Genomic DNA, 14,897 nt, shown 5'->3' on the forward strand with positions numbered 1-14,897 from the left:
CACATTATTTTCATGTAACCCATTTGCATTATGCTCCGGCCAGGCTGCCTTGTCTTAATGAACTTTGTGCACTGAACGTCGTTGCTTTAACGGCTACCGTTTAGGCGAGCATCGAGTTTTTATTTTTGCAGAAAACGAACGAATGGAAACTTTTGTTGTTTGGCATGTTTCTGCAAGACGCCATTTTAGCGTCCCATGTTTGCCCCGTGCGCCTGACAAAAAAGTCGAAACGTCATGCGCCATTGTTGGGTCTATTTTAAAGTTTGTGTCGTTGGTTTAAAAAAGGAACCGCTTTCGCCTTCGTTCGACGTTCCTGAAACACTGTTGCTTCGCATGTGGGTGCTACAATCAGTTCTTTAACGTTCACCTTCGTGGAGTGATGCGCCGCATCCCATTTCCTATTCGTAATTTCTGCGGTTTCTTTTGTGTGTTTGCGAAAATAAACCACAAACTTCACTGAAACGTGTTTTATTTGGAATCAACGTGAGAGTGAGCGGCAGTTTGGTTTTATCACAAACTGCAAGAAGGTACAATGTTGACCGGCAACAGATTAAGTTTTTTAAAAAAACGGTTCTAGTAATGAATAAAACAAACAAGCCAAAAACAACAATCGTTATGTCGCGTAAGGTATTTCAAACATTTTGGTAAATCTAAAATAAAAAGTAGGCCTATAGTATTTTTTTCATAAGAATAATCATAAGCAGGGATGGGAGGCCTCTACAGGTTTCACATGGGAAAAATATGAAAATAAACATTGTGAAGTCGCATGGTTGGTTAAAAAAACTTATGAGCTTGCTTTACATATTTTAGGTTCTTTCCATAACCTCAGGACACTTAGTTACACTTTTTTATACAATGGAATTTTTAGTAAACGGTTTCAAGCTTGTTTGGGTTCTAAATAAAGCTCATAAGCCAAATATAAACTCTATACGTTCATTAAACAAACAACAACACAACAAAATATAAACAATCACCAAGCTCTTTGTTACAAGTGCGATTTGTTTAAATTCACAAATTAAAAAATGGGTATTAACAAATAATAGGTAAGCAATAAGGAAAAGGCACTCATTGGGAAAACTCCCAGCAATTCAAGGCAAAAACATCATGTGGTCGCATGGGGAATTTCTCAGTGACACTTTAAATTATGCTATAACAACTGCAACAATACCAAAAACTAAATACAATCGAAGTATTTTTGGTATAATCACGCATACAACAGGATAAACTCGCCAGTTGCTACTTTTCTATGACAGCTAGCTTTGTTGAAGGTTCAGCCACATGGTCCGCCATGAATGGCTCGCAATTACGCTCGCTGCTGGGAAACTCACCGAATATTTCTTAATCTGCATGGGGGGTCATGCAATTGTGTCGGCAGTACTTGGTATCGCAAATCAGACAATAAAAAAATACAACAGTTAGTTTATCAACATTAATAGGCCTATTTATAATGCAGGCAGTGGTTCACCCGCCCAAGGCCACTTTAATGTCATCCTCATACAGCGCAAGTAGCAGCAAGATAGCCCAGCCGAGGCACATGCCTATGTTTTGTACAGCGAACTGTAGTAACGGTGTGTCTGTTCGTTCCTCCACCATTTCGTGCATCTAAAACATACACAATTACACAGTCCGTCGTTATCCTTCCTTACATACAGTTTCTATAAATGCTATATGAAAAACATAATTTTTGGAATCCGCTTAAAAAACACAATAACACATTCAAATGTGGTTATATTTCTATCTGCATAAAAGACCCGGTCAATGTTTCACAAACGCGTTTGTGTAATTTAATAATAACTAATAATCTTTAAGTTCGTTCATTGTTAGATCCTCCGCTGGTTAACATACTTTTGCCCAATTGCCCGTCTGGCCAGCAACATTCTTTTTTTTGCTGCTGCCATCTGTTCAAAATAAACTGTATACTGCACATCAACATAAATAAAACGGTATTGGCTTGCGGTATGACATATTTGTAGACTCGGGCAGGCAATAAGTGTACATCAGCGTAAAGGAAAATTGTTATGCAGTGATATATTGTTCATTAAAACTTGCAGTGCAATGGACTGCAGAGCGTTATTTGCATTGCCAAATGTCAAAACTCGCGCTGTTTAAAACCCACCACATCCACAAGCGCAATGTAGAGGAACATTCCAGCAATAACCGCAAGCATCCATTCGCGAACCGACGGGTTTTCGGCCACGCTCAAACCGATTTAGAGGCCGATAAAGGCGCAACACGCCGCAAGGAAGTTAAAGCCTAACGCCATCCACTTGCTCATTCCGTTCTTCATGTAAATGGCGAAGTCGCCTGTGAAAAACAATTTGTGATAATTGGTTTTACATTGGTGGGGACTCGTTCGGCAATCAACCTATAGAAAGGCAATGAGCTTACTAAAGTTAAACTCAAAACTTTCATCTGTATACTCACCGAACTCGTGTGGCAACTCGTGGCAGAAGATTGCGATGGAAGCGCCGACGCCGCCGACCCAGCTCGAACTAAACGCCACTCCTAGAGCAATACCGTCGCCAAAGTTGTGAAGGGCGTCGCCGACCAAGACCATAATTCCGATCGGAGTTACTCCTGCAAAGTAACTGGTTCAATAACAATTCTTTTGGTTCTGTGTTCGGGATCCGCTGTTTGCGTAGGGCGCTTCGAAATAAATGCCAAATGTTCACCAGGCTTTTCTAACCTCATTGAACAGCAAGCTTTAAAGTCAAAAAAAATGTTTGTTTCCAAAAAAGTGAACCGAGGCGAATTGATAACTTGGAAAGATAGTGCCGTGTGCAATACATTGAATCGGTTTGTTTGTGGCTAGATTCCATGCCCGAGGGAAATTAAGCATTACGAATGGGTTCTGGAATATTGGATCCTTTTTTATACGTTTTATCGCGGAAAGTTACGCCTAATCGCACGTACGCGATTGGCAAGTTTGAATAAAGGCCTGTCGCCGTGGTGCTGCTTCAAATGTATCCATGCAGTGCAACGTCAGCGTTTTTTCGGGCGGCCAACTACTTGCCGATAACCTTTGCCTTATCGCCCTAATATCATTAGGTGTGCGTCAAATGCCTAATGGGCGTTAAGTTGCAACATAACACTCAAACATAAAACGCACAAACCATACTGCCTGGTTACAAAACAAGTTTAGGCCACTATTCAGCGAGGTTAAACACAGCGTATTTGCAAACTATTAGTAACTAACAAATTAACAAAAGGAAACTACAGAAATCATCTCGACGAAGGTAGTAACTTTCGCCAGAGCCAGTACAAAGCACAGCCAATTATAAGAAATATCTTGGTAAGCTACTGACTAACTAAGTTATTTTAAGTTAGAATGACTGATTTTTTGAATTTTTAGAAATTAAGTGCATTTTGGAATACAATACGCGTTTTTTTAGTTGTTTCAATAAAAATACCAAAACCATTATATTCCCTAAAATCGACATTTCGTTTTACCAATTTTAACCAATTTCAATCAACCGGAAATATTGGGTTTAAGGCATGACAGATTCCATCTATATTTGCTGGAGTCTCTGATGATTCAACATCACAAAGCAGAGCTTAACATCGATACAACATCGGCACTTTTGTATTTTTAACACCTATATTTACTGACCTATATTCGCCCTCTCTTCCTGTTATTTTTTTCTTTTTTTCTTTTGTGTATGTAGCCTATGTGTTATTGTTTTTATCTTCACTTGTATTTCTACACTGATGATGGCATGAGGTATTGCCGAAACGTTTGTAAACAACAAAATTTCGATTTTAGTGAATATAATGGCTTAAGTTTTTTTTTTATTAAAATTAAGTGCATTTTTTCGTTAAATAATCGCTGTGTTTGTTATTAACGTGACGAAGTGAAACAAGTGAAAAAGTTAAACACAACGCCAGGTATTTTTATTAAACAGGGCGGCCACGAGGGTTGAGAGCCTTTTAGCGCGAAGCATGAAAGGTTTAGAACCACTGATATAGAGTCATTGCAGCATAACACGGCTGATTTTAAACGTATGCCTTCTGGCAATGTGGTATTACTCGATTTCCAAAAATAAGGCAAAAATAAGAACTAACATTAACTTTTTTGTTGTTACCGAGATTCACAAAGGCCGCATTACTAAAACGTGTAGTTATTGTCATTTGTTTGTTCGAAAAATTATTGCTGAATATTTTTAAAACGGCAACTCACCACAACAGATTGTTTCGCGAGGAGCTTCGTCCTCTTCGATCGTCAGAGGCACCTGGGACGGACGCGACTCTATTGGTTTCTATTTCCGGAGCAAAAAAAAACGTTTAGAAATAGTGGAAAAGCATCGAAACAGACACCCTTATGCATTACAACTGTGTTTTTCGAAACCAGGAACGATCTGACAGGGCAAAAAACTTTAAACCCAATCCTAAACACGAAGCTCTGCTGGGCCGAAAGTGTGTGGCATTTTTACTAGCAAGCAGACTTGAACAACTATATTTATTTTAGCGTTTTCAATTTAGATTAGAATTGAAATTAGAGCATTTCAGTTTTTTTCAAATTAGATTAGAACTATAATTACCTAATTCTTAAAAAAAAGAAATTCAACAAGAATTTCATTTCATTATTCACAATTCATTTCATTTAAATCGCAAATTATTCTAATTCGGTTGTAAATGGTAAATATTCCGGTACCAATTGTTATGCTTTCCAGAGGGTAAAATTCACTTACAAGTCGTTCCAGTCAAAACATTTTAATTTCCTTATTTTTTTATCGAGAGATTAAAATACCGTTTGACAAAGTATATTTGGGAATATCCGAATTAGATTAGAACTAGAATTATAGCAATTCACAAGCTAGATTAAAATTCCAATTAGCCGCATTTACTCTAATTCAATTAATTCGAAAACTAGAATTAGCTGGTTGTCCAAGTCTGTTAGCAAGCTTAGCTATGAATGTTGCACAGTGGTTGGGTATTTAATAATAGCAAAAAATACACCGCATGGCGACCTTGTGCGGCAAGCTTATTTTCTTGTCGACATCACAATCGTCAGAATTGCTGTTCGCGATCACGGCGGCCGTAGTCATGTGCATTTCTCCGTGATTGTGACTTTTCTTGTTGTCGTGATGGTGATGATGACTGCCGTCCTCGTCATCGTGAACGTGGAACGTGATATTGGTCTGGCGTAAAGTTTTTGCATGAAAAATTTATGCTGGTCATAATATTCAAATTTTTATATAGGTGTATTAAAGTCGATGCGAATTTGGTAATGCAAATTTATTTTTCTATGTATTGTGGAAACAAAACTAGATTTACGAGACCACTGTGCAATGTAAAGTTAAATATTTTATTTTTAATATAAGCCCGGGTATTTAAGTCCAAACGTGAATAAACAGAACATGTTGTTTGTGTTTTTTGACGTTTTTTTATCAAGCCGTATCACTTAATACGGCTGTTATACATTTTAATGCAGAAATGTGGAACATTTCGTACAAATAAAAGGAGTTGTTACCGAATATCTGTAGTGCTCCGCAACCTTTTTTAATAGTGGCGCCCCACCAGGTTAAGGCATTCGGTGATTATGTCAGATGAAATATCCCGAAAAAGGCCGTAGAGAAATGGACAAATATGAAAAGAAGATAAAAATCAGAAGACTTATATTTTAAACGTATATCTCGTTTAATGTTCTAATTTGCATTTTTTCTGAGGATATCCGATGCATACTTTTGTCGTATACCGATATCCAAATTATTGTGCAAATACGGGGTTCCAAATCTTTGTTCTATCATTAATTAATCATTTTCTGTGTTTGTTTTTCAAGATCGCAATGGCTTCGTTGATCGCAACCCGTAGGCGAAATACATTATTTGGTATCGAAATATTATCGACTTCATCCGACTTTTACCAAGTGTAAATCAACTGTTGGTTCCGATCCGATGCTATCGGACATTTTTTTCACAAATTTTTAAAGCTTGTTGCGCTTAAATCGTTAAAAATGGATGTGCGTCACATGATTATGGCCCATTTTAAATTGAAAATACAACTGCTAAACTTTAAAATATTGGTAGTATTTGGAATCGTTTGACATTTTATGTCGATTATAGAATCGATAATATCGGATGTTTTCAGAATATTAATGTTTAAGGTTCAAGTTCCACTTTAACACATTGAACGGGACAAAGCGTAAAAAGAAAACTAATAAAATAATATTCTTGATAGCTATCGGCAAATAAACGCAGCGGGTCCTCACCCCTCTAAGTTGGTTCCAAAGCCGGAGCGAATTCTCAAACAAGTAGAATACGTAGATGCCGGCCACCACCACCAGGATTCGCCAGATGTAGGCGTTTTCATCCTTTTCCTCGTCGCCGTGGTCATCGTCGTGGCCGCCCTCCCCTTCTTCATCGTGCTTGTGCAAGCCTACCACCTGTGCATCGGACAGAACACTTAAAAATATGTGAGGTAAAGCAACACCTGGCTGGTGTTAATTTTACAATACAAAACGTTTTATCATTTATCAGCCATAAAACACGACTTGGCGATTATTTTGATCTTTTTGTGGGTAGGAATCGAATTACGTTAAAATATCATAAGTGCATCATATTATATTATAGGGTCGGTCGAATCAGCCAGAATATCTTGGAAAATAAAGTAAAAAAATTGTAAATATATAACCTGATCAGAAGACACACAAAAATACCTATACCTATGTCAATACGATATAAATGGCCTGTTTAATTTTTGTTCTGGTTGTTTAGGCCGATTTTTGTTTTGGTGCAATTGGTGATTTCGCTTATTTTGCTGTTACAACTAAAGTTCCTTGATTAGTTGTTGAAAAAATGCCCTAATTTTGCCTTGGTTACCACATCACTTAATTGAAATCGTGAGTTAAATGATACTACATGCTATTTTAATAAAATTGCTAGAGGTGAAATCTCTCTGTAAAGTGGCAAGGTTGCCGAACATGCAAAGAAAAAAAGGCACAAGCATTCGATTGAAACGCGATTGAGTGTCATTGCCAGCAAGGTGATGTTATCTGTATTGATCTTGGCCCATTTCTGGCTGTGCATCGGAGAAATATCGACGTGGTCGAATGCGACTGCGATAGGCGGCAGATGCAATCTATTAAATTACCGGGATATAGGATACCGGTTTTCGACACGAGAATGCGTTTTGTGCATCACAGTAGCGCCTTACGTTAACAAAATCACGTCATCAATACCTCACGGTCAATACGCATTAGGACATTTCGATGTATTTGTATACAATTTTACGAAGAAAATGGTATTACCTTTGTCAAGATAAACATAAGACTTTTGCGAGTCAAGCTTAAAAAAGGAGAATTCGAAGATGACGAATTTCCGCCGGCTTTACTTTTGCGGTTGGTATGATTAAAGCATAATGGCAATAAAGTGTATGCAACGAAATAAAATGTATTCAACGAAATGTTGTTGGATGTAAGCATGTTTTTGACTTAAATAAAATACGACACCGAATTAAATGACTGCGTTGTGGCAGGCGCTAACTAAAAGGTACGATAGACCGTATCTATTTCCGAAACGATTTCTTGAAACGTTACGGGTTAAGGCGATTTTGTTTTGGTCTTGCCTTGTCGATGTTGCATTAAACACAAGTCTGCTTATACAAACCATGTGCATATGGAACTGTTTCGCCTAAAGTATTATGACATGACACGTGGGGGCGGCGTCGTGACCGTCCAAAATACAAAACAAATTGACCGTTTTTCGCAAAGTGTATGTTTCGCCTAAAGTATTATGACATGACACGTGGGGGCGGCGTCGTGACCGTCCAAAATACAAAACAAATTGACCGTTTTTCGCAAAGTGTGTTTCGTATTTAATAAAATCTATTACAAATAGACTTTATTTTCAACAAAAAAATTAAAACCGGCCCTAAACTAAATTCTCAAAGCTTCGCAAAATACCTCGGGAATGAGATGCAGCAGCGCATCCCCAGAAAGCGTTCCGACACCGAGGGCGATGAAAAACTGCATGACGATCTTGTACCAGCGACTGTTCATGTTAGGAAAGAGAAGGAGGCCACCGAAGGCCAGCATGCTGATCAGCAGCACAGACACTGTGCCATAGCCGTATCCTGAACCGTTGGAGAAACCCCAGGGATTAGAGTACGACACATATGTAAATATATGTATAATAAATTGAAAACGCAATGTTATAGTTGAATTCTTCCAATTTTGTTAATGCTGTTTATAACTTTTTAGGGCTTCCGCTATATTTTCATGCAATATTCTTGCTTATGTACAGTTTTAAAATATCAGTACCGGTAAAGTGTTTTTCCGTATACCAATTAATTTTTTGTTATATATTTTTTTACGACAAAAGGCATTTATCCAGTCGCAGGACAGCCACATGAGGTAAAAAAATATATAAAATTTGTTTCGGTTGCATTAGTATTAAAATGTTAAATTTTTGCCATTTACCATTTGATTTCCTAAAAGTATATTATGCTCAAGTTTAAAAAGAATCACTGTTTAAACGCATATATATATATACTTTTTTACCTTTAATCTTTCCATTTGCACCCTATTTTTTGTTTTTTATCATTGACAACCTAACACTTTTTATTAACTTTAAAAACTGTTTTCAACCAATCGTTACTTGCTTTGTGCGGTTGTATAACTTGAGGCGGCCGACTCGGTTGTTTTTGCTTCGTCGTGGTGGTCATCGGGTTCACACGCTCCGCTCATAAGTTGCTGGATGAGGGCAGGACAAATCCTCGTGAAACTTTCGAGACTGAACGTGGTGTTAAGATCGAAAATAGACACCATTTCGTTTGTTGAGTAACACTAAAAAAAGAAGTGCAAAACTTAGATTTACATTTTCAAAAAAATACATTTAATAATACAAAGGGAAGTTTTACTTTTATTATGTAGTCTTCTATTTAAACTTTAAATTAGAAGACATAATACTCTTTGTTTGAGGTTAATAGCAAACTTACTTCCCCAGTCGCCTTCTTTAGAAAACCTAATAGCAACAATTCATTGTCATGCCCCAAAACGAAACAATTTAGGAAGCTTCAGTCACATTGGTACTGCATGCTGGGATTCCAGGAACAAAATATAAAACGCTGTGCTGAAGGTCATACGTGTATGTCAAATGCTAAAATAAAAAAATTACGTATTTTTGCAAGACTCATTGGGTGTGTTCAGCAAATCGTTATTCAACTTGTAGCTTTATAGGGATGACCAAACGAAACATCTTTACTTTCCGGTAAAGCGTCCCAAATAATTTGACCTAGCAATTTCTGAAGTTTTATGTTTGATCTCAGAACAATATAGAAAAACAAAATAAATTCCAAAACACCGCACCAGAGTATGGGCATAAATAGCATGACTAGTAAAACCGAAATTATAAACTTAAATAGATAAATGCAAATTTGCCGTTATAACTAAAATGAAGTTAGAATTAATAAGAAAATGTTAGACACAAAAGTTCTGTTTATGGCTTTTTAACGACTCCATTACTGAGAATAAAAAAGGTGAACTGAATTTTGTCGCGACATTTAGAAATTCCAACGATCCTCTAAAATAGGGGTCGGCAACCTTTTTCTAGTCGCGGGCCAAAACCAAACTCAGAAAGGTCTCTGCGGGCCGCACAACATATGTTAACTGAGATTGCGTGTTATTGCAATTATAAACAGCTGTAATTTAGGCGGGCCGCGGATTTTTTAGCATTTTAAAAACGTGCTTAATTACATTTAGGAAGGTACGGTGTTGGCACAAAGCGCAACAAAAGTGTTTGCTTGGTTTGAAATTCGAGTCCATACGTAGTCATCCAAACTACTAATGCAAAAATGTAATGAAACTACTTTGAAAAAACGCGATAATTTAACAGTTACTCTATTTTGGTGTTTGTTAAGCATTTAAATTCAGGAACACCGAGCGAACGAATCGAGCGCGATTTTTTTTTTGGTATTACTTTTCTTTAAAATTTCTTCGAGATTTTATTGCTTTTTCACTAAAATAATAGTTAAAAAATGTATGTCCATTATTTTTGAATACGTTTTCCGATTGTCCGCGACGCACTTGGCAGCCTTCCACGGCGCATCGGTAAAGAAGCGCTGTTCTAGTTAAAAAACAGCATTAGAACGTAAATAAAAATGGACGTAGAAAGAACATTCGCGCGAAGCGCGTAATTTTTTAGCATTTATGTAGTTAAAAATACTTAAATGCGAAAAAACCCCCGCGGGCCGTAGGTTGCCGACCCCTGCTCTAAAAGTTAAAAACGATTTTGTTTCTTGTAAGTTAATTTATTTTGGGGGGTTGTACAATAAACAATGAAAAGTCAAATTGTAGGTCGTTGCGTTACGAAACAAAGGTTTCTGAAAAAGGCAGGTAGAAAAAGGCAAATTTTGCCTCGCGTGAGCACAACCAATGTTTAATTCCGTTAATCCAGACAATTCCTTGCTGAAACGACATCACGTTTCGATATCGGGCATTAAAAACTAAAGGTATGCAAATATCAAGGTTTATCCAAATCATTCTCATCATTTTACACGGAAAATACAATGAAATAAACTTTTTGTTTAAGAGAGTGCGACCAACAGTTGTCGGATTATGGACTGTACGGTACGTGCTACGAAAAAGGGTTTTGGAAAGTGATACGGAAAATAAATATTGTGTTATACAGTTTACTCTTAAAGTGGAGCGATGTCGTTTAGCCATGTCTCATACTACGCACTGCTGAACAAGTACAAATATTTTTGTATAACCATTTAAAACTTACTCTTGATTCCCCTTCGTCTTCCGCACTCCTCCGATGGCGATCCTTTCCCACAACGATGACATCACTCCCCCCTTGTTCTTTGACGTCATCGATTGTGCTTTCCACCTTCTTTTCGGTGGCGAAATCTTCTCCTCCCAGTTTTAGCTTAGAGAACAGCTCCGAAAGCCCTGAAACAAGCGTATAGTTCAACCCGCTCGACGGGTGAGTCCTTAGGTGGGGCATGGATAATTTTGCAGTGGCAGGACAAAAACATATTTTCATGACATTTAGTTGGCCTGGTGGGGCCTAACTTTTTAAACAAAAGTGGTGCCTGGTTCAACAAGTTTGAAACACTGCTCCAGTCGAAAACAAACATTTTCTCTCCCAATAAAGTTTTCTACATAGTCTACTATCAACCACTAACCTTCGACGTCTATTTTTCCAGTATTCCCCTTTAAGAATTCCTCTACTTCCTCAAGGAAGTAGGAGGGATCTGGTAGGAGGCAGTCTGATCTTGCAACAGAGGCGATAAGCTGCATCAGTGCCTCCCTGATCGTTGCAACATTCGAAGTACAGCGTTCCGGAAGAAGGGTGAACGCACTAAAACACTGGATGCAATATACAAGGTAAACCTAGGGTCTATTTAAACTGCGTTGCTAACGAATCATTCCCTAACAACGGAATCGCATACCATTTTTACAACAAACTTTGGTCAGGTTCAATTTTCCAGTATTGTTTGCTTTAAAAACGGTTAAATCTACAAAAGTAAATATATGACAATAAGATACACCAGCAAATTTATCTATTGGGCCTGTTGCCATATACTCTACATAAAACAATTTTTTTTATTTGGTGTTTGTTGATATTTTTGTGTTTTTTTTAAAAGGTACAACAAAGAGATTTTTTTAACTCAACCGATTTAATGCGATAAAAACAACACAGTTTTGTTAGTGCTGTGGTTCCCAAGCAAGGGGACTCAAATGGTTGTCTAGACTCTAGATCAGTGCTCCGCAACCGGTGTGCCGCGAGACCATGCCAGGTGTGCTGCGACGTTCCCGGAGTGGTTTTACGTGCGTTTATAAGAGTACTTTTCACAGTTGAATTAACACGAAAACGGTACTTCAAGGCAGGAATCATGCAATATTCCAGGTGTAATTAACTTTTAAGAACTTTTCTTACCGGTAATATATAAATTTTTTGTAAAATCTGTGTTAGGTTCAATCGCCGTAAGTCGAATTTCTAAACGTTTTTTTTTTACTAACTCAACTAGGAGGAGTACAAATAAACATCAATTGCTTTCAAACTTTACACCCAAGTGGAAAAAATAAGCTCGAAACCAATGAAATATCATATCTAAAGCAGAATAATCTACAATCCCATAGTTTTAAGACAACCAAACTACTAAAACCAAATACGCTGTAATATCATTGACACAATAAGATCAAATAAAAAAGAACTAAACCTGTCTAAATCAATCCTAAGTTCATCGAAATAAGTCATACATGAACAAAATAACGCCTAAAACTAAAGGGATAGGGTAATAGACGATTGGGGGCGATCGGTCTGGCATCGGATGTTTTGGTGTCGACGTTTCGGCGCTTTAGTTTGAACGACGGTTATGGCGCCGTTAAGCCCCGCTCTTTTTCGCATTGGGTTGTTTGCCCCTGTTATAGGACGTAGTGGTGGGTAATATGTAGGGTTAGAAAATATATTAGCGCTAGAATTATTAGGGGAATTACTGATAAACTAAGATTGGGACGCCGGGCTAGGACTTTTGATTTAGACATAAATAAAACTAAGCGGTATTCGTTCTGTTTTGGTCTTATTTCGAACTGTGTTTTATTTCTACCTTGTTGTTATTCTAATTTCGGTCCTATGGCTGGAGTCCCTTTGGCTGTCTTAAGGTATTTTAGGAAGACCGTAACACCGCAAAATCTGAAAACAAAAGAATGTAAAACGTCAAATTTTCGGCGCCTTCTGCGCGCTTTTGAGAATTCGCTCCTTTTGTTCTGGGCAGCCTAGCATATTTGCTTTTGTTGTTTATTGTCAAACGAAAGATATTTCGTAGGTGTGCAACCGAATACTTTTAGCTTTGTTGGTGTGCCGTAAGTGAAAAAAGGTTGCGGAGCACTGGTCTAGATTAGAGTCTGGAGTACTCTAGAACAGGGTTTTCCAAACTGTGCTCCGCGACGACTGCGATGGTCTGTAGCGGCATGACAAGAAATTAAAAAGTCACACATATACGTTGAACAGTACGCCCCTTTCAAGGATAATTCCCGCAGTTATTCACAACTTAATGATTTCGATTTATGTAGTCAAAAAGTTGTTTACAAACAATTCTCGTATTCCTCGTGTATGACGTAACAATATATTCTTTTCGCCATTCGGAAAAATACAGGTCCAGACTTTCCGTGGACTCTGACTTAGTTTGCCTTTCACAAATAACTTTGAGAATTGATGATTTATGCAGAAACAAGCAATTCCCTCCGACCCATTGAAATTGACTGTTTAAATCAAAAATATTCAGCTTTATTTATTGTTTTCTTTGTATTGCGCTCCGCGAAAAAAAAAACGTTTCACAAATAGTGGTCCAAAGAAGTTTGGAAAACCCTGCTCTAGAGTAGACTATAGGGGTCGCTGTGTATTATTTGTCACAAGAAAAATTGATATCATGGTCAGTGGTCAATTTAGTATAAACTTTGAGTTAAAAACCATTAGTAAATAAATCTCGATTGACAAAATGTTAATTTTCGATGTAGACAGTTTCAAAATTTGGCAAGAATGTCCGGATTTACGCAATAAAAATAAACAAGCAATTGTTTATTATAATAATTTATATATAAAGTTACGGTTTGAGGTGAGGCATATGTGTATCAGAACGACTTTAGTCGTAAATAAGAAAATCATATTGCGGTCATGACAAAACCACTTTGTCAAGATTTTATAGTCTATAAATTTAAATTCCGATGACAAACAGCGCATCTTTGACCAGGCCTAAGGGCATCCTTCATTTAGCCATGCATATCATAATGCAATTTGTCTGTCCAAATTGGCGATTATATGGCGTCGATCGCGGTTAGAATACATTCAATCACCTTCTTGGCTCCAGGGTTTGGTGTAAACTTGCCAGCTTTTATGATGTCGTTGATTAGAGCGCTTAGATGACTTCGGCACACCAGTTGCGGTTTAAATAGGTTTACGATGTTGATTGATGCAATGGGCGCTCGATCTTAGAAGAATTTTTTAGAAGAGGTTTTAGAAAACGTGATTTTTAAAAATATCGTTAAGCAGAGCAATTTGCATATTACAATTTTAAAATGAGATTTTTTTATTTTGCACATAAACCGTAGTACATAAGAGTTAAGGGTTAGCATTTTTTATTTTTTGTGAATCCCACGAATACGTCTAATATACTTCGTTTATACAGTATAACAACCAACTTACTTGATGCAGCAAACGAACTATTGCAATGTGTGGCGTTTTTGATTTTGGAAATGATCAAAGGCAAAACGGTTAAAAATTGCGACTCGGAGACCGTGTCGTTGGGTGAAATTTCCAAATACATGAATACCTGGTCACTCGTCAAGCACTTAAATGCAAAAAGACACCAATGAAACAAAATGGATAAATTGATCAGCAATAGTAACATGTGTTTATGTATTAGTTCAATGTTAAATTTCTTCATTAAATTAACATATTATGAGCACCAGACAAGTCATACCGATTCGTTGAAAAGTTCCAGCATTTTTGACATGGCATTTTTATCCATTATTGTGCTTTCAACCGCGTTTAAAATTGTCTCGAAAGCTTTTTCCTCGGCAATTGCATTCTCTGATTCTCCACCGTGACCGGAACCTGGTGGCGATTCCGCAACATTTAAAGCGGGTGCATAGCCGGGACAAAATCCCCCAATAAGTAGGCAAAATATAAGCAGCCATGTAGGCAATGTATCCATTTTGAGTGTTTAAACCAGACGAGTTCTTTAATTGCTAAGCTGGATAACCTCATACAACATAAATGAGTCAGTTATCATACACAAATTTTCACAAAAAAACAACAACACCCGAGTAATTTACAACAAAATACAAAAAATGCAAAAAATCCTCTTTATTTTTGAACGAAGTGTATATGATTATTTTGAACGAAGTGTATAGATTACAATAAATATGTATATTATTTACCTACACCTAAGCAACA

The 14,897-nt window shown here is 37.3% G+C and overlaps 1 protein-coding gene across 1 annotated transcript; it reads right to left on the minus strand.

The window, feature by feature from the left end:
• Positions 1-489: 489 nt before the first annotated feature.
• LOC146133182 (metal cation symporter ZIP8-like) lies at positions 490-14,799 on the minus strand. The gene is given in 13 exon segments (XM_083397667.1): positions 490-1,602; positions 2,117-2,304; positions 2,425-2,577; positions 4,178-4,256; positions 4,968-5,138; positions 6,209-6,382; positions 7,901-8,070; positions 8,599-8,782; positions 10,722-10,888; positions 11,125-11,308; positions 13,796-13,929; positions 14,145-14,289; positions 14,422-14,799. Coding segments are annotated over 13 exon segments (2,124 nt in total). The 5' UTR covers positions 14,656-14,799; the 3' UTR covers positions 490-1,461.
• Positions 14,800-14,897: the final 98 nt, after the last annotated feature.

The sequence above is a fragment of the Ascidiella aspersa genome, chromosome 9 (assembly GCF_963924565.1).
Source record: "Ascidiella aspersa chromosome 9, kaAscAspe10.2, whole genome shotgun sequence".
Lineage (NCBI taxonomy): Eukaryota > Metazoa > Chordata > Ascidiacea > Phlebobranchia > Ascidiidae > Ascidiella > Ascidiella aspersa.